We start from the raw sequence: 16,653 nt of genomic DNA on the forward strand, positions 1-16,653 counted from the left end.
CTCTACATCTCTCACAACTACGGCCAGCAGCCCCCGACTCTACTATTTTCCCCGTAGAAAAAGTACTGTGCAGTGACTGCTGGGATATGTAGTTCTTTTGTCAATACACCCAATGGATTGTGGCCTGTACATCGACATCAACACAGCTTTACAAAGCATGGAAAGCAGCGTTGGAAAAGTTATGCTAGCTACTATTTGCGAATGGATTGTGGCCTGTATACATCAACATCAATACAGCTTGACGAAGCATGGAAAGCAGCGTTGGAATAGTTACGCTAGCTAATAGCTAGCTACTATTTGCAAATAGATTGTGGCCGCCAGGACGAACGTATAAAACTCAGCGTTTTCGATGACTCATTTGGACAATTGTTCAATTCGGACACAGAAAATTAGGACTTTGTTGGATTTGTGGGTGATGATGACGCGAGTAAGTTGAAAAATGGCTAAATAAAGTACAACCCAACTCAATTTTGCTTCCGTTGCCTTTTTAAAAATGTGTTTTTAGCGCGTGTCCGTATGTTTAAGCTGGTTTATGTTTTGCCATGCCTCGCTGCGTCTATAAAAACGGTGCGTCCTTTGTGTGTGTAAAATACAGAGCTAGCACTCGTTATTGACACTGCGGCTAACAATACAATGCGCCGTATAGTCGTGAAAATACGGTATGATCAAATTGGTTTAAATGGTAACCGTTTAGATTTTTTGGTTTTTGGAATGTTTATTCAGTTCTCCCAGATTGAACGGCAGGAATTGAGTACAAGTGCGAGTTCAACTATGAAATAGTTAGCATTTCCATTCGACTCTCATACATATTTAGAGATAAACCACTCAGACCCAAGTGTAAAGTGTACGTTGTGACAAAAACGGGTTTAAAAAAGCCGACCTGGTCCAAAAAAATACAATTTCTTTGTCATTTTGGAAGCCCAGAAGTAAAAAAAAAAAAAAAGTGAAACGAAGGCGCTACCGTGCTGCCAATTTAATTAATTTCTTATGACCAATCAACTTTTATCCCCACACATGCCTCGCCGTTTGAAAAGCGGCGCTTCAGCAAGCATTTTAAGTCGCAATTACCTTGACGCCAGATGTGTCCCGGTGACGACGCAGTCCGACTTTTACGAGTCGAGAGGAAAAAAAATGTTTTCGCCTGCTCGGCAGGCTTTTATTTTTTTTAAAAAGTCTTTAAATGGGAATGAACGGCGAAAGAACAATGGCCCGGAGGAGCGAGCGCAGGAAGGATGACTGGTCCTCGACATACCTGGAACGGGGTTCTTGCCAGGCTCATTGTTACTGGGACTTCCTGACTGCTGGGAGTCTGCAAGCAAATTAGGGGAGGGGGCAATCGGGGGGGTCAGCAGGCAGTTTCAAAACAATAGCTCCATCGCACACAAGGAATTGCGTTTGGTGGAAAAAGTACCGTATTTTTTTGCGTATAAGCCGCCTGCCGTATAAGCTGTTCTCTTAAAATTGGGTACACGGTCGATTGGTCGCCGGTCTTTTGGTCGCCGGTCTTTTGGTCGCCCATTGTCGCGGTCGGGGCGACCAAAAGACCGGCGACCAATCGACCGCACACGTAAAATTGCCTTAAAAATGGTTGAATTTGACCATTTCTCTCATATAAGCCACTCCCCGATTCACAATTTTCACCTCCATATTCATGGTTTTAATAGGGGGTACAAATGTGTTACTTTAAAGGGATTTTTTTTTAAATCATATTTCTGAGATACTTTATCGTCTGCTGGTGTTGCCTGCACGACGACAAATTCAAAAAGGAAGTCACGTGACCAGTACAACCAGGAAGTGTGCCAGTAGCGGTTTAGTTTGTCATCACGAGGTAAGATGGCGGCGCCCTGGGCGAGCAATACGATTATTTTTTTTCTTGAATTTCAATCATAGACGTCAACATACATTCTGTTAAGCGTTTTATCTGTTTATCTTTTCTCTATTTTGAAATAAATGACCGTATCGGCCGTGTTGTCTTGCATTACGGCATTTGGTCTTTGTCGCCTTGCAGTTTGGTGCATGTCAAGTCGAATTTATGCGCATATAAGCCGTACCCTCGATTCAGCCATCTTTTTTTGGGTTACAAATACGGCGTTTATGCGAGAAAATACGGTAATCGTTTCGCTCCTGTGTTGTAGAGGATGTGTCAATTCGAGGCGAGACTAGAATTGGGTTGGCAAAAAGCGAAAAAGCGAACAAGCCCCTCCCACTTCGCCTCCCTCTCTCCCTCCCTCCCGGGCAACGCGGCGACCCGGCAACGACCCGCGGTTGAAAATCAACACCTCCCCGAGAGCGAGACACTCGCGAGCTTCAGGCTGCGTCTGAGGCCGTTTCTCCGAGGCAGTTAAAGAGCGCAATGAAAACAGAATGTTCTTGGCTGAGGCTCAACAATGACAACGTTCGGGGGGCGGCGGGGGACGGGGGGCCCACGTATGGGAAGTTTACGCTAAATCGGGGAGAGCGTCTTTCCTCCAAATTGCTCTTTGTTCTGGGGCGATATGGCGGAGGACCGTTCTTTTGGGTCTGGCTTCGTCGTCCCGTTTACAACGGCGTTCCAACGTCGCTGTTACTTTTGAAGTGGTACGGTTTGAGTCAACCTCGATTTACCCGCATTTTACCTGAATCAAAATTGAAGATTCTAATTGGTACACCCGTGTTGACTGTATAGACCTTGGAGATGATAATCATGATATATCATTTCAATTGAAATCATTTGACTGACGCACTGAATTTGAACATGGGACCTTTGCTTTTTTACTACTACTACTACAACGACCACTACAACAACTACCACTACACTAGCACAACTGTCTGTTGTAACTTGTACACTATGTGGTGAAAGCTTTACATCTTCTATAATGACAATAAAAGCATTCAATTCAATTCACTAAAACAACTACCACTACAACAACTACTACTACTCCAATGACACCTACTACTACTACAATGACTACTACAACGACTACCACTACAACAACAACAACTACTACTACTACTACTCCAATGACACCTACCACTACTACAATGACTACTACAACAACTACCACTACAACAACAACTACTACTACTCCAATGACAGCTACTACTACTCCAATGACAGCTACTACTACTACAATGACACCTACTACTACTACAATGACTACTACAACGACTACCACTACAACAACAACAACAACTACTACTACTCCAATGACAGCTACTACTACTCCAATGACAGCTACTACTACTACAATGACACCTACTACTACTACAATGACTACTACAACGACTACCACTACAACAACAACAACTACTACTCCAATGACACCTACCACTACTACAATGACTACTACAACGACTACCATTACAACAACAACTACTACTACTCCAATGACAGCTAATACTACTCCAATGACAGCTACTACTACTCCAATGACAGCTACTACTACTACAATGACACCTACTACTACTACAATGACTACTACAATGACGACCACTACAACAACAAAGACTACTACTACTCTAATGACAGCTACTACTACTACAATGACTACCACTACAACAACAAAGACTACTACTACTCTAATGACAGCTACTACTACTACAATGACTACTACGACTACAACAACGACTACTACTACGATTACTACAACAACAGCTACTACAAAGACTGCTACACCGACTACTACTACAACAACGGCTATTATAACAACGGCTACTACACCGACTACCACTACACTACCACAACTGTCTGTTGTTACTTGTCGTGAAAGCTTTAAATTTTCCATAATGACAATAAAAGCATTCAATTCAATTCCCTAAAACAACTACCACTACAACGACTGCTACTACTACCACTACTACTACCATCACTACTACTACCACCACCACTACTACTACCACTACCACCACTACTACTACAACCACTACTACTACTGCTACTACTACCAGTAGTGGTAGTAGTAGTAGCGGCAGTGTTAGTAGTAGTAGAGCCATCGACGGCACATGGCATCTAATCCATCTAGCGCTGGTTAGTTGATGAATTAGCATTGATGTGGTAGAACGCTAGCTTCTTTTTCCTTTATTTGAGTCATGTAAGCATGTCAAAGTGAATAATAATAATAAAAGTCGCCCCGAATGGCCCCGAAACAGATTCCATTTTGGGACAAATTCAGGCGTAAAGCCATCGTAGGTGGCTACCGTGGCAAATATTGATGAATAAATGGAACGGCTACGACTGTGGTAGTATTTGAGCTGCGTTTTTCCTTTTGTCAAGCTCCCCGGAACGCCATTTGCGCGGCGATCGTTTCGAACGGTTTACCGATTGGCCCGCGTCGAGGTTTTGGCGCAGGATGGGCGGGGTTGCCACGCGACAAGCATTGAGCCCCCCTCCCTCTCCCTTCCCCCAAAAATAAATAAATAAATAAAAAGAGGGGAAAAAGAACAGATGGCAGCAGCAATTAGAGATCCCGGGCAGCATCTTCCAGCAGGAGGCCCCACCGCGGCACCGGGCGGCACCGGGCGACGCCACCTGGATGACTCAAGGTGCCACGCAAACATATGGCACATCTGCCAGGCGCGGAAACACCGCCTCTCTCCCCTTACATCGTGACCTTTCACCCCTTCTTCATTTTGCAGGTGGCGGACCGCTTTCTTTTCTTTTTTTTAGCTCCAATTGTTCATTTTTCATCTCCGTTTGCGTCCAAATGGGATGAAAGGTGGCCCAAACCTTAGAATATTAAATACATTTGGTCGCGGATGGCTAAATGATTTAAAACAACGGAAAAATTGCCAATCATACACTTATTTATGTGACCACATATTCATGTTCACGACTTATCTATGTTGACGACTTATGTTGACTACTTATTGATGTTGTTGACTGCTAATTTTATTTATTTATTACTTATTTATTACTTATTTATTTATTGCTTATTTATTTATTACTTATTTATTTATTACTTATTTATTTATTACTTATTTATTTATTACTTATTTATTTATTATTTATTTGTGCACTTTATGGTGAAACTTTAAATCTCAATCATCTCAAGATGATTGAGATTTAAAGATTTATATATATGCATATTATTTGTGTATAAAGAGTTTTGGGGTTGGGTTTTGTTTCAATGTTGTTTCAATTTTGTCTCATTTTTGTCTCATTTTGGTTTCATTTTTTGTCTAATTTTGGTTTCATTTTGGTCTCATTTTTGTCTCAATTCTGTCTCCATTTTGTTTCAATTTTGTCTCATTTTTGTTTCAATTTTGTCTCATTTTTGACTCAATTCTGTCTCCATTCTGTCTCCATTTTGTTTCAATTCTGTCTCATTTTGGTTCCATTTTTGTCTCATTTTTGTTTCAATTTTGTCTCAATTTTGTCTCATTTTTGTCTCAATTCTGTCTCAATTCTGTCTCAATTCTGTCTCAATTCTGTCTCAATTCTGTCTCCATTTTGTTTCAATTTTGTCTCGTTTTGGTTTCATTTTTGTCTCATTTTGGTTTCATTTTGGTCTCATTTTTGTCTCAATTCTGTCTCCATTTGGTTTCAATTTTGTCTCATTTTTGCGCCTTGTCCCATTTTTTTGGCTCTAAAGTCAGGCAGGGTGTATCAAAATCCGTACAAGCCGCCGCAGGCTAACCTGTAAACAAACATTTTTTTGGACAAATAAAATCAACAATTAATCAGACATAATTTTCACTTTAAAATCGTGTACCAAGCTCTAAAAACAAAACAGAAAACACATTCACCTGGGATATTTTTGCCATGTTTTCTCTAATTTTTGTCTCAATTCTGTCTCAATTTTATCTCATTTTGGTCTCATTTTTGCGCCTTGTCTCTTTTTTTTTTTGCTCTCAAGTCAGGCAGTGTGTATCAAAATGTGTACAAGCCGCCGCCGCGGCCAATCCGAGAGTTTCCAAACAAACAGTAGGCTAACCTGTAAATAAACATTTGCGGCGGAGTGGGTTGGGCTTTGCCCCGAGAGCTTGGCAGGGCTCGCTAGTTCGCTAGTTCGCTGGCTGGCGGACTCGCAACACGGCCTCGTTCCAGAAACAACATTTCTTGGCACCTTTTGCTCTCGCCACTTGTTTAAATAAGCAAACGCAAAAGGAGCGAAAATCCGGTACCGATGGCGTTATCCAAGGAAAAGCCGGCGGGCGTTTTGGACGCCTTCGCTACGCCTTTTTCTCGTCCGGCGGGATGCTTATCGTGGCCCAGTAATGACGAGGGTCATTAAGGCTAACGGCCAGAGAAATCTGGCTGGGCCAGAAAATCTCTCCGCGCTCGGCGTCCAATCCCTTTTAAGTTCCAGCCAATGAAAAGATTGGACGTCGACTCGTGAGAAAGGCATTCCACGTCAGAATAGGTTAAGAGGATTATTTTTAAAAAAATGCAGGTCATAAAGGAGGATCATGAGGGTCATTTTTTGTTTAATTGGAACAAATTCATCTGCGCCAATTTTGATTATTGTGATTTATTGAAAATTGATTCGGAATAGAGATGTGCTGCAAAAAATATGGAAGAGTGTCAGGCCAATAAAAAATTAAACAAAAACTAAAGGTTTATGTTGTCTATTTTTTTAAATTACTAAAACCCTAATTTTTCTAGTTAACAAACATTTTGGTATTTTGGAAATGACATTTTTCTTTGAATGTCCAAAAAATTCAAATGCTGTTAATTAAAGATTAATATTTAACATTTCAGGCTATACTAATTGACAAAATATTTGATTTAAAAAGTGCAATTAGTATTATTTGCATGAAGAAAAAACAATGAAGTTTAGCTGATTCGAATGTTATTTTTTGATTTGAATTGAATGCTTTTATTGACATTATTTAAATATAATGAGATTTAAAGCTTCACCACAAAGTGCGCAAATAACAACAACAAACAAACAGACAAATAAGTCATCAATAAATAAAGAAGTAGTCAAAATAACTATATAATAATTTGAATTAGAGGACTCCCCTCGAAAAATTCAATAAAATACAATCCTTTAAAAAACAAAGGTAAGCTTTTTTACCGAACATAGACGCACATATATAAATATGTAATACAAAGGAAACATTTACTGCAGCACATTTTTCCTCCCTGGTGTGCCTTGCCTTTTTTCATCGTAGATCATTGGAATGTAGAATATGTCTGGCCTTAGGAAACACCCGTCCGTCCACGCAACTCTTTTTTTTTCATTTCACCCTCTCTTTTAAGACCGAGACGTGTACGGATATTTCCCAGAAAAAAATTAATAAATAGATAAAAACGGCGTACGCGCAGATGCATCCGCCGGTCGACATTTGGGGAGACGCTGGCCCCGCGGCAGCCATTTTGTGCCGAGCGGGCTTCTTGTTCCGCGCACATGTACGGCCCCGTGGCTGCCAGAGGCCCGGGTCCCGAGCCAAGACGCATTTCGGCAGCCGGGGAGGGGGAGGCGGGGGAGGTCGGCGGGTGGGCGGACTTCCCAACGCAAGTCGGGAACCAGTAAGAGGGCCAGGAAGGATCTGGCTAATTACGCCGCTCCGACGCGTAATGTTTCCACAATACAGCTGCTCCCGGGTAAATATTTGATGTAGCCCCGGTCGGTAGACTTTTTCTTTTTTGGCTTTTTTTCTGGGAGCTCAGGGGAGGGGGAACAGGGGGACGGGGGGTCGGGAGGGGTGGGATCACCTGGAAACATTCAGGAAAAACTGAACGGGGTTCACGCGTTACGTATGTGAAGGAGCACGTGTTCTTACTCGGGATTTGTTCTCTCCACAAAAAAGCCAATTTTTTAGTATGTACGTATATACATTTCATAATTGTCCATCATTCAAAAAGCATTTTTTTCTGGCCTGTCTATGTGGCGTGAAAAGGTGAAATTAAATATTTTGGAAAGAATGAATTCAAACAAAATTTGCACTTTATCCCTATAATTTTGCGAGATTTTAATTTGTCGTTTATCAAAAGTTTCGCCCTAAGCCGTTTTATACTTTTTCCGTAATGTTTGACGTAATGTCTCAAAACCTAAACGAATGGCAAAAAAGACAACCCCCCCGTTTACCCATCATTGTCAAATGTAGCTAACGTGTTAGCTAACAGCATCGATTCTTCCCCTGAAACGCACCCTCCCATCCACGTTTATTTGCAGCCAATGAACGTGGCTTTAACCGTCTGCCGACTCTCCCTTCTCGGGCGCTTCGGACGGGCATCCGTGAACTAGCGTAAAATAAAAGAGTCGGCGTTTTTGGTGCGTCTCGCCGCTTTGTTGTGGAAACAAAGTGAGCCCTGCCTCGGGATGAGCGCCGACCCCCAACAAAAGGCACCCCGGCGTACCGTGCCAGCCATTGTGAGCCAGGCCTGCCAACTGGCGATGCCAACCCCCCTCTCGGCCCAGCGCCCGCCCCCCCCCTTTGTGGCAGAGACATCTGAGTGCCAACCCCCTCCCCTTTCCAGAGGGACAGCCTGAAAAGGTGGCCATACAAGGGGGGCATTCATGGCTAGGCATTTTTCACCAAAAAACGACAAGAGAAAAAGCAAACGGCTACTTTCGGGACGCGCCCCCTCCAAAATAAAACGTCTCGTTGGGATATTTCCAATCTTTTCAAACCCTGGAAACATCAGCCGCACCCCCGCGTTAAATACGTCGCCCTAAAAGCCACAAAATATCGACTCCAGTGGCATGATACCCTCAAAAAGGAGCTCGTTGACTCCCGTAAACTTAACGAGGCGTCGCCACCTCACCCTGAAAAAAACCAAATCTCCCACATAAGAACCAAAAAGGGACTGGTACGGGACCAGAGGGCCTCCGCCGGGATCGCCGTCCCCCCGTAAAGCGAGTGGGGGAATTTCCCACACTCCTCAAACACATCAAATGACCCTCCCTCCCCACCCCGTCCCCCTCCCCTCGGGTCGGTCGAGACGTGCGGGTTTTGAACCCTCTCTGTGTTCCCGGCCTCCCATGCCCATTGCCACTCAAGCAGCGGGGGTCCGCCGCATTTGTCTCATAATTATCCGACTGTACGGGGGGGTGACGGAGATGAAAGGGGCGACTCACAGAGCTCCTCTGTCAAAGGTCTGTCTGCCCGAGTGGGGGGGCTTTTTTTTTCTCCGCATCTATCTGCCTTGTCCCCCCCCGTCCAGCGCCCTCCTCTCGGCGGCGGCGGCGTCCCTAAAGGAATGCCTCCACTGAGCATAATCGCCCACGGCGAACGCTCGCGCGCGAGCCGCCGTCCCCCTCATCTAAGCCCCCCCGCCCCACCCTGGAACAGACGCCCCGCTGCTTCATTCACAAGTACAAAACTGTAGAAATACCCCCCGCCCTTACATCCTGACAGACCCCCCCCTTTGTACGCGGTCGCCCCGTCATGGCGGCGTTCGTGCCCAAGTTATTTTCGGTCAACTTCACGAGCGTGAGATTATTTATGTGTGTTTTTGAGATAGCGTATTTTCTCGCGTATTAGCCGCCACCTCCGCGTATAAGCCGTAAAATTGCCTTAGAATCGTCGAATTTGACGATTTCCCTCGTGTAAGACGCCGACTCGTTCGCAATTTTCGCCTCTGTATTGATGGTTTTGATCGGGAGTGGTATTTCAGAACGTAGACAAATTTAAAAAGGAAGTCAGGTGAGCAGTACAACCAGGAAGTGTACCCGTAGCGGGCTAGAAAGTGAGTTTTTCACGTTTTATGCAAGATACGGTTTATTTTTTTCCTTGAATTTCATTCATAGACGTCAATATAAATTTCGTTTGGAGTTTTATTGGTTTATCTTTTCTCTATTTTGAAATAAATGACCGTATCGGTCGCATTGTCTTGCGTAATGGCATTTCGTCTTTATTACATTGCAGTTTTGTGCATTTCAAGTCTAATTTGTGCGCATATAAGCCACACCCTCATTTTTTAAGCTACAAATACGGCGTATATGCGAGAAAATACAGTAATTATCAATCCATTTTGACATTACGATGATACGCGCACCCCTGAACGCACAAGTTAGACACAAAGAGACAACATTTAAAAAAACCCTGAAAGTCAAAGAGCAGCATAAAAAAATCCAGGTAACAAAACGACCTAAAAACATCATTGCTTCTTATAAACAAACTAGTCAAAACATAGATAACCACAAAAAGGCAAACTCAACTTAATACAACTCCTTCTCAATCCTACAAACATTTCTCACATTTTAGTTGACCTTTGACCTTGACTTTAGGACCCTACACCCCTTTCCCAATTCAAACTATCCAAAGTTATCGTTTGTCAAAAATCCGCGTCTGAAGGAACGTGCACCGAAAAGTGCCGCTTTGACGGCCCTCGTCCGTCCAACCCTTCCGACCCCGAAGCCTGGAAAGCCCTCCACGTTTTCCCGGCCCCGCCTCCCGGCCCCGCCTCCTTCCCGCGGCCACCTTCTTCTCCTCTTAACTACTGGCTAGGAGTTAATGGACTGTTTTGGCTAGCCTCCAGACGGTGAGTGTCACCTCATTAGCCTATGGCGGCTCGCTCCCAGACGACTCCTCGCGTGGAAGGAGGAGGGATCGCGCCGCCGAACGCCATTGGCCCGCGCCCGTAACCATCACTCACCTCCCCCCCCTCCCGGGCCGACCCCCCCGGGCCTTTTTTTTTTAAAACTCCCCTTCCCAGCGCTAGAGTGAATGAGAATGCTCGCATGCATAATTCAATCCAAAGTCTGGTCACTTCTCTCCTTCCTTCTTGGAGTTTTGCCACGGCGGAAAGAAAGCCAGCTCGTCTCGGAGACGCGGCCAACCTCCCGACCCTGTGTGGAGCCATTCTTCGTGGCCCCGCCCCCCCCTTTCCCCGGCCCGCCGGATGAATGGCAGGGTGGCAACAGCGGGCCAATGTAAATGCCAGCCAGCCTCTGCCAGTCAATTACACCGCAACAAAGCTAATTGTTTGTGGGGCTCCGCCATTGTTTCTAGCGCAGATGCCACGTCCTCGCTTTCTCACAGACGCGCTCCAAAGGCGCCCCGGCCGTCGCCGCCGCCGACCGAGCAGGTGGGGAATAGCCGTATAGCCGTGGCCGTCTCGGAAATAACGCGGCGAGACTCGATTGGGCGACAAGAGTCGATTCTTCGTGACGGTTGGCGAACGCTGGTGTTTTTATTGGGTGTACGGCTCGGGCCTTGGGTTGGATTTGTCAGACTTTTTCGGGGATTCTGGGAGACCTTTGGGGGGATTTCATTATTAATTAGATCTTCACAAGTCGGAATTCTGATGGAAAACATCCGGTCCAGGTGACCTATTAGATGTCTTTTGGTCACCCGTTGTTGCGGTTGGGGCGACCAAAAGACCGGTAACCAATCGATCGCACACGAGCCAATGGGAACTCAAGGAGATCCTAATGACAGATAATGAGTTATCAGTGAAAAAAATATCATGATTTTTTCATCTGGACGGGTAGCGAATAGACGCTCGCATATGGATTGGTCGTCTGCTCTGCCCACTGACGAGCCAAAGGACGCTCGCAAATGGCTTGGACGCTCACCTCGGGCAAGTGACAGGGCGGCGACGGACTCACCCGAAGGGCAGACCGAACGCGGGTGCGTGCTACCACATCGGAGAGCTCGACTCGGCCCCAAACAGACAAAGAAAACAAAGCGCGCACTCAGTCGGGTGATTTGGCTGGCACGGCTTCCCTCGAAATGAGACGTCGGGAGGAAAGGGAGGCGTGGGGGCGGGACGTCGGGGGTCTCCTCCGTTTAACGCGTCATTACGAGCGCCGAAACAGACCAACGACGTGGCCGCCATGATGGAAAACGAACCATTTTGAAGTTGAATTCAATTTTTCGGCAGGGTTTTTTCCTGGCGAGACTCCGCCTCCTCACCCGTCTGTCCATCCCCTTAAGGCAACCCCGAATAAAAAATGAGCGACCGTTCGCCGCTATTAATGACAACTGGGGGAGGCGTCCAATCCTGGACGGGCTGGTGGCCCTATAATTCCACCCGTCTTCATTCCATCGGACGAACCTTTGCGATTCGAACGTTCAGAATCAGGCTCTGTTTCAATATGATTTCGGAAACGGAAAAAGATGATCAGGCAGACTCCGCCCCCCTCGTTTCATTTTGGGGGGAAAGCTCGCCGTTCCCACGAGGCTCGGCAGCAATAATCTGGCGAAATATTTGCACAGATGACGCCGGCGTCTAGGGGGGGGTTGTGGCTTTTCAGCTCCGGAACTGACCCCGCCCCTTTGCGTCCTCCCTCCCCGCGAGGATCGGTCCCGCCGTGCCGCGGCGCTTAGCCCAGAGGCGGAAAAACACAATTGAATTGGAACGGTGATGGCGTCAGCTGGATTGCAGGTGAAGCTGGGGGAAAAAACCCACCTGCAAAAACACGCTTTAATGACACGCGCTCGCCAAACAGGCAATCTGCGACAATTAGCCACCTTTTCAAAGCCAAAAACCGCAAGGACGCGGCGGCGCTTCCCGTTGGGGGCGCGGGAGGAGGGGTCTCCGCCCGAGCCACTTGAGCTCGGCGCGGCGGAGAGAGGGCTGGCGAGACGCCACCCTCGTCCGGTCGACGGGGGCGTTAACCCCGTCGCCGCCGTCGATAGGAGGCCAGGAAAGGTGGAGAGAAACTCGCGCTAACGCCGCTAAGACGGAGCGTGATGGTAAAAATGATGAAATTTTCTGAGAAGGCATTGTGGTGTTGCCAACTTGAAATCTAATTGGTTAAAGCAACAGTTTTATCGACGCTTGTTTAATGCAGCAGAGCCTGCAGAACTGATTGTGAAGGCCTTGAGGCAGATTTCTGACCCTGGCAACAAATAATGGCTGAAATGGGATTGGTTAAATGCTTCAATATGAAAACACACATCTGGAAGCAGTGCAAACAGGGGGGAAAAGCAATGAAAGGAAGCTAACAGACCATTTGGAATTATTTCATAAGTATTGATGGACAAAATATAATATATGATTCAGATATTTCTTAGGCCAGCAGAGAAGGCCTTGAAGGCCCTGACGGCCCGCCACTGGTTTCTAGGGATGTTCGGGTTCTAACATGACAATCCATTTGGATATTATTACTGTCAACAGTTACTATCAAAATTCTGGTGACTGCAAATTTTAACGTTTTGTTTTTATTAAGCCACGCCCATCGGAGCCCATCAAATTTAGCGACTCGTTGTGGTTTATAGCACAAACTCAAAGCAAAGTCGGCCCAAATCGCACGTGCATAAACGGACATTGTCACACATCCTGCGCAAATGTTTGGGCAGGAAAAATACCGCCGCCCCCCCAAAAAAAGGGCCGCCCGCTTACAATGGGTAGACTTGTGCACACAAAATGCCCCCCCCCCAATCAATTCCGCAAGAATCGCACAGATCGTATGACACCATATGGAATTCTTTTTACACATAATGTATTTCCTTTGCAGGCGCTGTGAAAGGCGAGGCCTACAGGGAGTCCTCTTTAGGCGGAGGGGGAGATAAAAAAAAAAAAAAAAAGCAGTATGTATGGAAAGGAGGGAGGCAGGGTGGGGTGGGGGTGGGGGGGTCGGGGGGTTTAGCAGGGGGCGGTCCAAGCATGCTCAGCGAAAATATGCCTCATGCACTCGTTGAACTTGGGGCCTGCGTGGGCTCCTCTGAAGGTTACAGGAGAGGCCTGTGCGCAGAGGAGCAGTAGGAAGGAGCCACGCACGGGCGCTCCGCACGCAACACCTTTTAAGCCCCGCCCCCGTCTCAGCTCGCCGCAAAAAAAAGGGAAAGGACGAAAAACGCCAGGCGTACGTACGCCCGCCGGTGTCTGCTGCTCCGATAAGGCCGGCGATCGCCTTTGACGCGGCGCTTCCTTCCCTCCGGCCGAATCCGAGCCCAATATTCGGCGTTCCCGCCCCCCCCTCCGGTCCCCCTCCGTCCCCCTCTCCGTCGCCGCCGCCCCCCTCCGGCCCACACAAAGGTAGGAAGCGGGGCGCATTGTGGCCAGGGCCGCTAAATCACACGGCGGGGCTTCGTCCAGATGAAGGGAAAAAATGGAGTCCTTACGCGGAAAAGTGGAGTCCGCCAGGGGGTTGGTTTTCGGGGCGGACCCCTCGCCTCGGGGGACCCGATGGATAAGTGAAACGACATAAATGTCTGGTCCCTTGGGGGGTGTAACGAACAACGTGAGAGAAATGTCAACAATTCTTCTCTTTAGGAGGAGCGATTCGAGAACGCAACAGCATTAGCTAAGCTAAGCTAATATGTGACTGTCAACCGACCTCCCCCAAACTCTGGACTTGGACAGCATCATCGATTTCCGATCCATTTGAAAAAAGGGATTTTTCCCTGATATGTAGCTTTACAAATTAACCAGCCAATAAACTCCAATTCCTACGCACATGCTACTGGACTACGAGTAGCCATGCAAAGTCGTCAGCGCCACTTAGCCAGAGCTCAAATCGGCCCGAGGAGCGAGTTCCCGTCGGGAAGGGGACGTCAACAAAGGAGCGCATTGGCCCCGGCGGGGAAAGAGGTCAAAGGTCAACGGGCGGTAAACACTCCGACTGAGCCAACAGGTCGCTTTGGCCTTTCCTAGAGAATTAGCAGACCGTTAACAGCTCGTAAAAGAGGCGCTTTTCCGCTTCGCCGCCGATTACGGCCGCTTTCGTACAAACGGGGCCGCGCCGTCGGAGCCAGACGAGCGGCGGTCCGATCCCCAATGCCCCCCGCCTCTAAAAATAAAAATAAAAACAGATGAAAGACGGGCCGAGACGTCACGTCGCGGATGTCGGCCGAGACGATGGAAAGCTCGCAAACAAATAGAGTGGGGTGCACTCGCCGGATTAGTTTCTGATTTATAGCAGCCCCAGCCGTCAAGAAATCTAGCGCTTTTACTGGAGGCGGAACCGCGGCCAGGCGCAAACCGGCCCAACCTGACGCTCGTTTCCCTTAATTGACCTCGGCAACAGGATTTGCGACGGTTAGCATGCCATTTTGCTGGTTTGGAGTGGCTTAAAAAGGTCAAAACGATCAAATTCAAGTCATTAAAAGTGTTTTGACGTTGCCCAGAGCGTCTCAATTGGTTAATTTCAAGTCATTTACATCAACAGGTATCTATAAAATACACCAAAATAAAATTTCGACTGGTCAAATGCACAGAAATAATACATTTTTGACCTGGAATAAGAACAAACGTACATCCAGTTTTGCGTTAGCAGTCGACGCTAAACAAAAAACAGGCCGATTATTTTGAGTCTATTTTTTTTTTAAATCGCATAACACCGAGAGGTTACAAAAATGTTGTTGCACAACTAACAATAAGGTTATTCCGGCTCATTTGATTTCCAAAACGATATTTAAAGACGCGATTCCAAGGAAAGCGCGCGCACCCAGTCGCTAATTAGCATTTTTGCGAAAGGCATTCGCTTCCGTTTAGCCTGGGGCCAAAACAGGAGACTTGTTAGGCAAACGGTACTATTGCAAAAAATAAATACGGCTGCGTATTTACTGTAAAGCCAGATGTAAAAATCTCCTTTAAAAACAGGACGGACGCTAACGCCGTTTCGGCGAATCGTCATGTCGATTATTGCGCCACAAACAGAGTAGTTAGCAAGGATAAATCTCATAGTTGCCATTGAATTTTTACATTTTCAAATTTTGGGAGGCACTTTTTGAATGGATCTTAAACCGAGGACATAAATTATACGATAAATTAATAGTAAAATAGGGTAACACGTGCAAAATAGGTACTTGTTGATGTACGTTATTAGCAGTTTTTGGAATAATTAAAGCCAAAAATAGGCAACAAAGACATACTTTGCACACGAGTAAAGTGGCAGGCCGACACAGAACTACAAAAAAAAGTGCAGATTATAGTCCATAAATACGGAAAGTGGAATAAAGGGTCCCGCAATTGGGTTCGGCACGCCTGAAGCATTTGTTTTTCTGTCGTTAGGGTAAATATTTCTATGGCTTTTTGACAAATCAACAACGAAAAGGTGAAGCGGCAGCTCCTAAATCGTAGCCGCCCGCTTTTGTTTACGTTACGTCGGAACGCGGCGTGGAGATAAACATCGGCGGCACTTTGGATCTCCCGCGCGGAGCTCCGTGGAAAATGTAAACAGTGTGCGACAGTGCAAAGAGCGCTTTTCATTTCATGGCTCGGGATTGGTCAAAAGGACACGTTACACGTTGTTGTTGTTCTCGTGGACGCTAACATTTCCAGAGCAAAACACCGTTTTTTGTGGGGTGGATTTCGGGAAACATGAGTCGTATGTTTAAAGAAATAGAAATGCGGGTATTAGCGGTTGTTTTTTTCTTCTTATTTCAATGTTGCAAAAGCAAGTTTTGACAAATGAGCGCTAATGGCTTTTTTGGGGGGGGCTATGGGTTACTTTACTTTAAATGTTGTCAGGTTTGTGTAGTGCGTGGGTTTTCTTCGCATCATCCGGTTTTGTCTTACATTACAAAAACCTGCGTATACAAAAAAATAGGGATATATATTCGGTTTCCAAAAGGGGCGGGGTCTGGAACGGGGGAGTGCATTTCATTAGCGACTCGCTAAACAAAACGTCAAATGCTAACGAGCGATGCGATCGAGAAAAGACGACCATGTCCCAAAAACGTCCCGCCGTCGCCCGTTCTGTCAATGCGGGACGTAGAATTCGCTGACCTCATTCTGACAACAAGGGGGCGGGGGGTGCCGGTTGGCCGTTTCGCAACGGCGCGCTTGTTTACACAGGTGGCGGACGGTCAGTCGGGGCCGCTCGTTGGATG

The 16,653-nt window shown here is 46.5% G+C and overlaps 1 protein-coding gene across 4 annotated transcripts in view; it reads right to left on the reverse strand.

Moving 5' to 3' along the window:
• Positions 1-16,653, reverse strand: part of LOC144065481 (nuclear factor 1 B-type-like) — a 49,485-nt gene that overhangs the window by 15,621 nt on the left and 17,211 nt on the right. For all 4 annotated transcript variants that reach the window (XM_077588359.1, XM_077588357.1, XM_077588358.1 and 1 more), the window contains exon 3: positions 1,253-1,309. In XM_077588359.1, coding sequence (XP_077444485.1) covers positions 1,253-1,309 — 57 coding nt within the window. The remainder of the gene's footprint in view (positions 1-1,252; positions 1,310-16,653) is intronic.

This window comes from Stigmatopora argus, chromosome 20, assembly GCF_051989625.1.
Source record: "Stigmatopora argus isolate UIUO_Sarg chromosome 20, RoL_Sarg_1.0, whole genome shotgun sequence".
NCBI classification, from domain to species: Eukaryota; Metazoa; Chordata; class Actinopteri; order Syngnathiformes; family Syngnathidae; genus Stigmatopora; species Stigmatopora argus.